The 12,962-nt window shown below is 39.1% G+C and overlaps 1 protein-coding gene across 4 annotated transcripts in view; it reads right to left on the bottom strand.

The window, feature by feature from the left end:
* Positions 1-12,962, bottom strand: part of LOC140477367 (upstream-binding protein 1-like) — an 84,936-nt gene that overhangs the window by 11,941 nt on the left and 60,033 nt on the right. For all 4 annotated transcript variants that reach the window (XM_072571151.1, XM_072571149.1, XM_072571152.1 and 1 more), the window contains 3 exons: positions 8,826-8,919; positions 8,290-8,380; positions 4,954-5,075 (listed from right to left, as the gene is read on the bottom strand). In XM_072571151.1, the coding sequence (XP_072427252.1) occupies positions 4,954-5,075; positions 8,290-8,380; positions 8,826-8,919 (307 nt within the window). The remainder of the gene's footprint in view (positions 1-4,953; positions 5,076-8,289; positions 8,381-8,825; positions 8,920-12,962) is intronic.

Below are 12,962 nucleotides of genomic sequence, written 5' to 3'. Positions count from 1 at the left end.
GTGAGGCAGCAGTGCTAACCACTGTGCCACCGTCATAATTTCTCTCAAACCATGTTGATTCTGCCCAATTACCATGAATTTATCTAAGTTTCCTGCTATAAATTTAGTAATAGCTTGTAATAATTTTCCTGACATTTTAAGCTAACTGGCCTGTAGAGGTTTGTCTTCCTTTTTGAAGAAAAGGAATTATACTTGATAGTTACAAAGCTAATGGGAAAGACAGCATTTCCCAAACACTTCCAGTTTGATTCAATTTTCACACTTCAGACACCATATAACTGCAGATAGTAATTTGCAGGGGTCTGAGAGTTCTTCAGGATACTGGAGGACATTGCAGTTGACTGCAGCTGGAGGTGGGCAGGGTGGCTTCTCTCACAGAAGGGGTGAAACGAGCTGAGCATGTCCCCAATTTTTCCATACCCTCTCTCCCTTCACATCACCGCTCTTCCACCAGTCCAATCCATTTAATATTGGCTTTGTTTAGCTTTGTACATGACAAGTTTGGCACTCAACACAGACATGTCAGATTGTACTAGGGTGCCGCTTATGCAACAGGCACTGTAATGGTTTTAGCGTATTTTAATGTTGGGGCACGAGATTTTAATGCGCAATAGCTCTATGAGCACCAAATGTCACATTATAATAATTACTCTGATACTAGATATGAGAATGTAATTCATCATTTGCCATGACAAACTGAGATCAGAAGACAAACTTTGACGGGGGTAGAGCAAGGGGGCGGAGCCAGAGAATGCAAATGTAAATCTAAAACAAAGGGAACGAATGGGAGTGGGTTCACAATCTGAAGGTGTTGAACTCAACATTCAGTCCAGAAGGTTGTGAGGTGCCTAGTCTGAAGATGAGAATTTGGTCCTCCAGTTTGCATTGTGATTCACTGGACCATTGCAGCATGCTGAGGACAGACAAGTGGACATGCGAGCAGGATGCTGTGTTAAAATGACCAGCTATTGGAATGTCTCGGTCATGCTTGCACACAGACCAGATGTGTTCCGCAAAGTGATCACACAGTCTGAGTGTGGTTTCTCCAATGTAGATTTTGCCACATTGGATGCAGAGAGCACAATACACAAGATTAGAAGAGGTAGAGGTGAAATGCTGCTTCACCTGAAAACAATGTTTAGGCCCTTGGACAGTGAGCAGGGAGGTGAAGAAGGGGCAGATGTTGCACCTTCTGTGATTACATGGGCAGTATTGGTGGTCAAGGAATGGATTAGGGTGTTCCCATAGGGAACGGTCCCTGTGAAATGCAGACAGGGAGAGTGATGGAAAATGATGTGTTTGGTGGTGGCTTTCTGTTGGAGTTGTCTGAAATGGCAGAGGATGATACTTTGAATTCTGAGGTTGGAGGGATGAAAAGTGAGGACAAGGGGACCCAATCACACTGTTGATTGTGAAGGTAAGGGGCAAGGGTGGAAGCATGGTGATAAGTCAGATGCAGTTGAGAGCCCCCTCACCAGTGGGTGGGAAAACACTTATGGAAGAAGAAAGCCAATCAGCAGCACTGTTTTGGAAGGCGGCATCATCCGAACAGATACGACAAAGGCGAAGCAACCAGAAGACTTTACAGGGCATGGGGTATGACAAGCTGTAGTGAAGGTAGCTATGGAAAAAATGCCAATCTGCAATTATAACCTGCACTTGGCTACAAACAAGTATTTCACAGGAACACAGCAGTAAGTCACTAGGCTTGTACCATGCAAGAAATCAGGTTCCACTTTCCTGTATGCATCTCTTAACCCTCAACCTGCCTGCCTATAAAAATCTAAGTCGGCCCTGAATAGATTGAAGGATCTAGTCTCCACTACATTCCGTGAAAGAGAATTCCGTATTATAACAACACAAGGAAAAAAAAACTCATTTGTCTCAACACGGAAACTTATGTGTCAAGGAGGTGCACTGGTTTTAGCTTTCCCCACAACGGGAAACATCCTTCTGGTATCTATCCCAATCCATCCTCTTAAAGTTTTATGCACATTAATAAGGTTACCTCTCAGTCTTCGAAACTGAAATGGACATAGTTGAAGAGGTTAGGCCTTACTTCATACGATAAGCCTCTAAAACGAGTCAAGGGGAACCTTCTCTGAACTTCTAAAGCAATTTTATCTCTAAATGGAGGATACCAGATCTATACGTAGTACTCCATATGTGCTATCAACAAACAGTACAGCTGCAGTCAAGCTTCCTTACTTTTCTACTCCATTCTCCCTTGCAATAAACAAAGATATTCCATTGTCTCCATAACGGCTTGTTAAAATTGTATACTAACTCTAAAATTCATTTACTAGGATACACAGTTCCCTTTATATCACTGAAGTTCTGAAATAGCTCTCCATTTAACAATCACACAGCCTTGCTCCTCTTGCTGCCAAAACTGTCAATTCATAGTTACCCACTTTTTACACCATCCACCAGATTTTGATCTGCTTACTTAACCTGTCAATTTACCTTACAGACAATCTATGTTTATTCATGGAACAGCTCTTTGATAAGTACGTACCTATCAGGCAGGGAGAAAGTGGTCAAGCGAGGGAGCGGTGGTTTACTAAACAAGTTGAATCTCATGTCAAGACGAAGGTGGCGGCTTTTGCCAGGATGAGGCGTGAAGGCTCAGTTAGAGCGCTCGAGAGTTACAAGTTAGCCAGGAAGGACCTAAAAAGAGAGCTAATAAGAGCCAGTAGGGGATATAAGCAGTCATTGGTAGCTAGGAACAAGGAAAACCCTAAAGCTTTCTACAGGTATATCAGAAATAAGAATGACTAGGGCCAATCAAGGACAGTAGTGGGAAATTGTGTGAGGAGTCAGAGGAGATAGGAGAAGCACTAAATGAATATTTTTTGTCAGTATTCACACTAAAAAAGACGTTTTTGCCAAGGAAAATATGGAGATACAGGCTACTAGACTAGATAGGGTTGAGGTTCACAAAGGAGGTGGTGTTAGCAATTCTGGAAATGTGAAAATAGACAAGTCCCCTATGCTGGATGGGATTTATTTTAGGATTCTCTAGAAAGCCAGGAAGGAGATTATAGAGCCTTTGGCTTTGATCTTTGTCATCACTGTCTACAATGAAGACTGCAGGATAGCAAATGTTGCCGCCTTGTACAAGGGGAGTAGAGACAACCCTGGCAATTATAGACCAGTGAGCCTTACTTCGATTGTGGGTAAAGTGTTTGAAAAGGTTATAAGAGATAGGATTTATAACCATCTAGAAAGGAATAAGTTGATTAGGGATAGTGAACACAATTTTGTGAAGGGTAGGTCGTGCCTCACAAACCTTAGAGTTCTTTGAGATGGTGACCAAACAGGTGGATGAGGGTAAAGCATTTGATGTGGTGTATATGGATTTCAGTAAGGATTTCATAAGGCTCCCCATGGTAGGCTATTGCACAAAATACAGAGGCATGGGATTCAGGTTGATTTGGCGATTTGGATCAGAAATTGGCTAGCTGAAAATAAACAGAGGTGAGTGATTGATAGATGTTCATCCTGGAGTTCAGTTACTAACTGTGTACCGCAAGGATCTAATTTGGGGTCCCTGCTGTTTGTCATTTTCATAAATAACTTAGATGAGGGCGTAGAAGGATGGGTTAGTAAATTTGCAATGACACTAAAGGTCGGTGGAGTTTTGGATAGTGCTGAAGGATGTTGCAGGTTACAGAGGGACATAGATAAGCTGCAGAGCTGGACTGAAAGGTGGCAAATGGAGTTTAATGCTGAAAAGAGTGAGGTGATTCCCTTTGAAAGCAGCAACAGGAATATAGAGACTAATGGTAACATTCTTGTTAATGTAGATGATCAGAGAGATCTGTGTACATGTGCACTGATCCCCAAAAGTTGCCACCCAGGTCGAAAGGGTTGTTAAGAAGGCATATGTTATATCGGCTTTTATTGGTAGAGGGATTGTGTTTCGGAGCCATGGGGTCATGTTACAGCTGTACAAAACTCTGGTGCGGCCGCACTTGGAGTATTGCATGCAGTTCTGGTCACCACATTATAGGAAGGATGTGGATCCTTCGGAAAGGGTTCAAAGGAGATTTACTTGGATGTTGCCTGGTATAGAGGGAAGGTCTCATGAAGAAAGGCCGAGGGACTTGAGGCTGTTAGAGACAGGAAGGTTGAGAGTGACATAGAATAAACAAGATAATTAGAGGGTTAGATAGGGTGGATAGCGAGAGGTTTTTTCCTCAGTTGGTGATGGACAGCACAAGGGGACCTAGCTTTAAATTGAGGGGTGATAGATATAGGACAGATGTCAGAGATAATTTCTTTACTCTGTAGTAGGGGGGCATGGAACGCATTGCCTGCAACAGTATAGACTTGCCAACTTTAAAGGACATTTAAATGGTCATTGGATAAACAAAAGGATGATAAAGGAATAGTTTAGGCTAGATGGACTTCAGGTTGGTCTCAGGTCGGTGCAACATCAAGGGCTGAAGGGCCTGTAATGCATTAATGTTCATGTCTTGTTGACAATTTCCTACAACATGGCATCATCGGCAAACTTAGCAAACGTACATTTGGTACTGTCATTCAAATCATTGAGAGTGTGTAAATAGTTGAAAACACAACACTAATCCCTATGGCATACTAGTTATAGCTTGCCAACCTGAAAATGACCCATTTATTTCTACCTCCTGCTCTGTTAACTAATCAATCTATACAGTGTATGCAATATTCCTTAGCCTTATCAATAACTCTCAATCTAAAACAAAAGGACAATCATTTTACGTTTCAAGTTGCTGATTTGAATCAATTCATTGTAGTAGGATGAGTAGTAGTGGAGGATAGGATGCAAGCTCTTAATTGCCACTGGGCAGCAAGGACCAATTATAGTATTGAAAAATGGACTGGAAATGTTCCTACCAGGAAATAATTCATTATCCTTATATTTCTAATAAAGATAATGAGAAAAGTTGAAACAGCAGGCTTGCTTACCATATATTGCACGACTGTCTCCCTCTCCATTTTCATTATCTTGTGAGCTAGTCAGCTGTGAAATACTTCTTCCATGCTGCGATTCTTGGCAAACATAGATGGTTAACCTTGGTCTAACAGACCTGCATTTGGTAATAATAATAATTAGATCATATTAGCAAAAGTCATCAGGGAGCTTATTGTGTTAAAACCTGGTGAATTATTCTCTTTAAAATCATAGCTTGACGCATGACCACTGTTAAGACTGTGGCTTTGCATGATCTTCTATTGCTGGCCTGAGGCACAAATAGAAAAAAAAGCAATAAACTAATGAAAAGGCCATACAACACCTGAAGCTAACACCTTTGTTAAACGTCCAACATTTACTAAAAGACTACTACACCCAGAAAATAAACTGTTCTTTCAGTTTTTCTTCAGCCATGTTGACCAACAGAATATACTAAGTTTACAGTCATAGCATGACTGCTGTAAGTTGGCTTTAGTATAGTGATGGAACCAAACAGATGTATTCACTATTATTACAAGAGAGTCAAACATGTTATCACAACTACTTATTTGATTTGAGAGTCAAGAGAAAGGGGCATCAAAGTTAAGAGTTTAAAAAGAGAGAAGTAAATCAAGCAGCAGCAACCGGGAGATAGAAAAGCAGTTTCAAAAGCACAAGAATGTAGTAGGAATATAAAAACTAAGAATGCCACAAATTCTAGATCTTTGAGTACAGCTGAAATAGCAAACAACGCAATAATGTTTGTACAAAAGTTTAGAACAACACTGATACTGTGGTATTGATAAAACAATAAAGGATGCAAGTGGTGGACCTTGATTTGACAATTAGCCTCCAACTTGCCAATGAGCTTATTTTTTATATCCTACTTGTGGTACGAGGTATTCTAGAATTGCCAACCAGTGCAAGGGATTTATCTACTCTGTCTTTTGCCCTTAATATCTTGAAGACCAAGATCAGATCATCCTTAACCTTCTAAGTTCTAGAGAAAACCAGCCTAACTCAACCCCTGAAGTCCAGGTATCATTCTTATAAACCAACTGTACTCCCACCAAGGCCAACATATCCTCCCCAAGAAATGATCCCTAAATCTGCTCACAGTACTTCAAATGGGATCTAACCAGAGTTTTGTACAGGTGCAGCATATATTATATAAAGCCAGCATTTCATTAGCCTTCTTGATTATTTTCTGTACTTGTTCATTTTTTAAAAGATCTACACAACTGAACTCCAACTTTGGATATCCACTTCATACCATTTCGAAAGTGTGTGTCCTGATGTATCCTTTTATGTGTCAAAATGGTTAACCTCACACTTCATTACACTAAAATCTATTTGCCTCAGTTTTGCTCATTCACCTGAACTTTCAATATGTCTTTGTAATTTTTTTGATATTTACACTGTCTGTATTGTCACCTAACTTTATGTCATCAGCAAATTTGGATACATTATTTTCTATGCAATTATCCATTTGTTAATGAAAAATTGAAGTGCTAATACAGTTCATTGTGGGACAGCATTTGTTATATCCTGCCAATTTGAGAGACCTTACCCATTATCTATACTTTCTGTTGCCTGCAACTCAATTTTCCAACCAAGTCAGTAATTTACCCTCAATTCCATGGGCATCTACCTTTATTAACAATCTCTTACAGGGAATATTTTCAAGTGTCTTCTGGAAATCCATACAAATAACATCCAGAGACATTCCGCTGTCCACTACCTTAGTCGCCTGTTCAAAAGAAAAATCGATTAGGTTTTCCAGGTATGACTGGTCATGAAATCCATGCTGGTTCACCCTATCCTGGTTATCCTATCCTTGATTATAACTCCAACAAATTTCCCACAAGAGGTTTAGGTTAACTGGTCTGTAATTCCCTGGTTTTCCCCATTTCACCCTTTTTAAAGACGAGAGACATGTTTAATTTTCCAATCCAGAGGGATGACTCTTTAAACTAGGGAATTTTAAGATTATAGTTATGGCATTTACTTCTTTCAATACCCTCAGATGGAAATCATCAGGTCCTGGGGATTTGTCACTAAATATGGAAACAGTAAGATGTATTTATTGAGCATGAGCAAATATGCAAGAAGGAATAAGCTCAAAGACATTGTACATACAATAGGTAGGACACCAGAATTAGGAGTTGAGGGGGCTTAAATTGTTAGCTAACACATGGGGTAGATCAAAATCAAAGTTGAAAGGAAAAGTGAAAAGACAAAAAAAAGACAAAAAAAGAAAGTTCAGTCTGTGCACTGCCTTTCATGACCACCAAATGTCACAAAATACTTTACAGTCAACAATGTACTTTTGGAAGTGAAGTCACAGCAAACTTAAAGAAACAGCCAATTTGTTTATAAAAACGGAGACTGTTGGACCTATTCAGCAAACCTAGCACTATTTGCTTAGAGAGAAATAAGAGTTACTTTTGAGGGAAAAAAATGACTAGTTTAGAAGAGTAGGGCAGGATGGGGTATGGGACAGGAACAGGGAGATTGAAATTCAGACAAAGAACGACATGGGCCAAGGAGATTGGGTGACTAGAGCTCTGGACTGGAAATTCAGAATTGAAAATTCCCTGAACATGAGGTACCACATTTCCTGCAGGAGAAAAAGGGAGCAGCATATTGACTGGGAGAAATGCCAAGAGAGGAAGCGATAGCAAAGAAATACGTGATACCTGGAGAAATTACTGTAACTTAACAATAACTGTTGCTTTCAATGGTGAGAAAGTGAATAAGACAGAGACAAGATTCTCACTATGCATGGGGAACAGTGTGCCCCATCAAAATTCCAATACAGCAGGACAGATGCAGGAGATAGTATCAGGTTTTCAGGGGCTACATTAGTAGTTTGGAAATGGGAGGAACATTCTAGTTTCTCTCGGCTCTACAGATGAGAGAAAGTGATTCTTTTAATGCATTCTGTGTAATCAGAGGGTCTACTCACAGCTTGTACAGTGCAAGCTCCATCTACCTTTTTAGCGCTTTGCTAAATGATCCTCTAAGAAGCCCTGGATCCTCCTTTAGATTTACACTGACCCAGCAGTCATTTCAGAAACTGCCAGGTTGGAAAAAAAAGCAAAGATTAACATGACACTGGTCATATTTACATACCAGGTACAGGATTGCATACCTAGGAGGATACAAAAAGGAACACGTTTTGTGCCCAAAAATTAGGCAAAATATCTACCCTAGTATATCCAAATAATTCACGGAATACAGCCCCTTCCAAGTACTATGTTCAGACCAGGTCCGCTATATAAATTGTGCTTGATATCTGTGATGCAAAGATTGAGTGAGCCTTTTTAAATTGGCTTCTCAAACATTACCTTGCTTTGAGTGCATTAAACAATCTAATCCCATCAGCTGAGCCACAGATCTGGACAAGATCATCTCGTGTCAACTTCAGTAAATCAGAACCTGACAGAGCAGAAAATAATAAGTCTTCATAGGAACCAAATGGACCATTCTTAATTGATAGAAGAATATGTTTAAAAAACCCAAAGCCAGCACAAGGTAATCACAACACTTCAATGATTTGACGAGAACATTAACAACATTCAGAAAACTCCAATTAAATTAGATTTAGCAGTGATAACAGAATTGGTATTTTGTGATTTCTCACAGCATGTCCTCCCACCCTGCCAAGTCTTTTCCTCCATCCCTTAATGGCAACAGGTGAACTATTCTTTGTAAAACAGCCAAATTGCAGAACTCAGGTTATTTTCATTCAAAATAGCCCTCCGGAAAAAAGTATATCCATATATTAAAAATTGTACTAAAACCCTACTTAATAGATTAGCTCCACCATTTGGTATCATTGGCAAACCATATTTACTGAGCTGGAAAGAGGAACAATTTGTACCTGAGAAATTTGAGAATAACCTCGCGTATGTCGAGAATCTATTCTTGTGCAACCATTGCTGGGCCTCCTGTATTGTAGCTGCTGGACATAGTTGCTGGAGGTGAAGGTGGGTGGGGGGGGGGGGGGGGGCGGGGGGGAGAGAAAGTGGGGGGGAAATATAATACGTATAAAAGGCAGAGATTTCATTAAAATTCACTTAAGGCTCCATGAATTCTGGAGCAGAAGGCTATTTTTGTGACAAATTACTCAAGTTGGAAAACATTTTAATTCTAAAAATATTCCCTCCATACCTTATGAACAGATCTAGTTGTTTATACCAGTGATTTTAAACTTGAAGAAAACATGTGTAACCTTAAGGGCTACTGCATCCTTGACAATCTCAATTCACTTTTTGTGCAGAATGATGTAACAACTAGGCTATTGTACTGTATGTGAGTGATGTAGTGAACAACGGAGTGAAAAATGATGCAAAAAGAAATAGAAAGGTGATGTAGGGTACCATCACTGTGATGCTTGCAGGGGTGCAGCAACAGGAAACATTTAGTAAGGACATGAAAATTTTTTAATTCAATAGAGACAGGTTGGAGAGCCAGATATTTTGGATGACCATCTGTGGTCATAAAATAGACTCTAGCATTTCAAATGAGTTGAAGCTTGCAAATTGTTTATGTAGAAAATCAGCTCAATGAGCATTGGATAATGCTCAAGATGAAGGAGGTATATACAGGCTATTACAGGTGCAGCAGGTATTACCTGTTACTTATCCAGATTAAAATCTATCTTCCATTCCTTAGAACATCCAGTTAAATGGATCCAGATTTCTCTGGAGTTTACTACCTGGAATCATCTTAGCAAAAGTAATGAGCTTAATTTAAAGTATATTGTAAATAGCACTTGAACTTTCAAGTCTTTATCAAGTAAAATGGGCAGAAGTTAAAAAAATGTCCCACTCACAATCCACTAATTGCTTTCCTCAATTTGTCCTTCACTTTCTGCTTTCTAATCCCAAGACAATTTTCAATGCAGACAATCAGACTCGGCGATTCTGAATCTTGGGCCCTTTTAAAGATTTCAATTAATGTTTTTTTTAACTAGATAGTTTCCAAACATCCATTCCTGTTCTTGCCAACTGCACTTAAACATTATTATGAATGAGATATTTGAGAAGTTCTATAGAAATAGATGGCATTTTATTAAATTTACTTTAAAATTTTCATGTTGGGATGATGAGCTGAACCACATGAAACCTGGTATTCAAAAGCAAGGGAGACAGATGTTGCACGTAAGCAGGTACAGTTGTGAAATGATAATCATGCATAATGTCAGGGGCTACAGTAAAGGGTTTTGGTTGAATCTGAACCCAATCAAGGTTTTTCCTTATTTGGAGTTCATTAAATTCCAACGATTGTGAAAAGTGAAGTTCCTTTGCACTTATTAATCAGGAATGCATTCCCTATGAAGTGTACTCTCCATGTTTACACCCAAAAGACAAACAAAAAAGGTTGAAAGCATATCCATTATTTAGATATAATTTTAATTTGGTATTACTTTATTTTTATGCAATATTGTTCAATTATTACTATTTACAAGAGTCCTAAAATAGGATCTCTCACTAATATTTCTCATGAAATGCAGTTTTGATTTGGCAGGCTATTTCCAAATCTTTTGAATATTGACAAATCATGAAGTGAATATTTTTCATCGTCTTTCCTGTGGAGGAAGAAATGGACACTGAAGAACTCAGAAATAGACCTTGAGGTTTTTAAAACAGGTCACATTACACTGGAGGAAGTTCAGGAGGTCGCACAGAATATAGGGTGGATAAATCTCCAGGACCTGATCTAACAGATCCTGGAACAATGTGGGAAATAGCAAAAGAAATTGCAAATATTACCCCAGAAATATTTGCATCTATAAGTATGGGTGAGGTGCCTGATGACTGAAAGGTGTCTAACGTTGTACCTTTGTTTAAGAAAGGTTGTAAAGGTAAACTGGGGAACCTAGACCAGAAAGGCGACTTGATAGAAGTTTATAAAATAATGAGCGGTATAGATTAATGGTAGTTGTCTTGAAATCCCCCATCCAAGGGAAACGATGAGGGGGCATGTTAAGGTGAGAGGAGAGACATTTATAAAAAGACATGGGGGCAAAGTTTTAAACAGAGGGCGATTCATGTGTGGAATGAACTTCGAGGAAGTGGTGGATGCGGCTACAATCACAATGTTTAAAAGACAGTTGCATAAATATATGAACAGGTAGGTTTGGAGAGATAAGGGCCAGGCAAGTGGGACTAGTTTAGTTTGGGATAATGTTCAGCACAGACTGGTTGGACCAAAGGGTCTGTTTCCATGCTGTACTACTTGATGAAGTGTTATTTTCTCCATTATTCCAAAGTTGTTTTTCAAGATCTATTGGATACCAGTTGCTGAATTCAGGAAGATTTTAATTCTGTACGTACAATCAAGATGTTTAAGCCTATGTGGTCAATAGTTCTAGGAATCTATTCTAAAGTCAATATTTGGGCACTTCCTTTTCTGTTTTATCATCGAGACCTCTGCAGAAGAGAGGGCCATAATGCTAACTGTTGCAGCTCTTGTAATCTATTACACAGCTAAAATATATGCTGCTGTTTCTCACCCAACATTTAAATAAATCAAAACTATACGATAAAGAATATAGCTGGGACCTATTAGGCAAATATTATGTTAACCAAACATCATTTTAATTTATATGGGTCACATCATTGGCCATTTTTCACGTCTAACTGGGGAATTAATTTTATTTAGAATGTTTGTGAAAACAACATAAAAAGATCGAAATACTTAATTACTAAACAACTTGAAATTTCTTAATTCCTACACTCAAACTTCAAAAAATTTAGCATCATACCCTCAGAGAAGAAACAGTCAGTCAATGATAGAATATTTGTACATTGCTGAAAAAAACATTTAGTTTCAGCTTTTCATATCAAGAAAATCCACAAGCATATGGGTTTAAGTGGAAAACCAACATTTATACCGTATGGAAGGAGTACACTAACTGGCTTCCAAATTGACTGTGTTTGGTAGATATGCTGGTATGGTGAATACATCAGCTACTGGTGACTGGCAGATAACTGCCTAACTTTGTTTACATTTAATCAGTCTGGTCAGTGTCAATTGTCTAAAGAATTCCCCTAAAAAAAAAATTAAGTGAACTTCTGTCACCTATTTTATTGAGCTGAAACAGGGACATGTGTTCTTGTGCTATTTCTTTCTGCAAAGGATAGGGCCCAGTCTGGTAATATGTAGTTTCCTGTATATGCAAGTACACCACACTGAGTCTCAGGGAAAACATTAGAAACCAGTTATCAGTGCAATTAACCAGCAAACGTTGTCGACTTGCAGAATTACATCTGACATTGAACACTTAAGAGTTTTTGCAGGCTGGTCCGGTATGGCCAGGATCTTGCTTATTCTCAGGGCAATGTTCTGACTAATCAGAGTTGTAGAGTCAGAGTCATACTGCATGGAAAGAGACTCTTTGGTCCATCTATACCAACTAAGTTTCCCAAACAAGATTTGCCTCACTTGCCTGTGTTTAGCCCATTTCCCTCTAAACCTTTCCTATTAACGTACCTATACAAATGTCTTGAAAACTTAACTATACCTGCATCTACCACCTCCTCTAGCAGTTCATTCTGCACATGAACCACCCTGTGTTCAAAGGTTGCTCCTTATGCCCCTCTGAAATCTTTCTCCTCTCACCTTAAAAATATGCCCCGAGTTTTGAACACCACCCTTTGCTATTCACCTTATCTATGCCCCTCATGATTTTAAGCCTCTATAAAGGTCACCCCTCAAACTCCTATGCTGCAGTGAAAAAGTTCCAGCCTGTCCTTCTAGCTTAAACCCTTCAGTTTCAACAACACCCTGGTAAAGCTTTTCTGAACCCTCTCCAATTTAATAACATCCTTCCTCCAGCAGGGCGACCAGAGCTGCATACAGTACTCCAAAAGTGACCTCAGTCAAAATATAAACAAAGCCTGACAGTTAACTGTCAATTGCTGTTAACTTCTGCAGTTTCCATTGTGATGCCTCCACTAACCAGCTTGTCAACCAATCAGCACTCTGCTCTCAAAAGAATAAATGTTGGTTT

The sequence above is a fragment of the Chiloscyllium punctatum genome, chromosome 5 (assembly GCF_047496795.1).
Source record: "Chiloscyllium punctatum isolate Juve2018m chromosome 5, sChiPun1.3, whole genome shotgun sequence".
Classification (NCBI taxonomy): Eukaryota; Metazoa; Chordata; class Chondrichthyes; order Orectolobiformes; family Hemiscylliidae; genus Chiloscyllium; species Chiloscyllium punctatum.
This window is presented reverse-complemented; position numbering and strand designations above follow the sequence as displayed.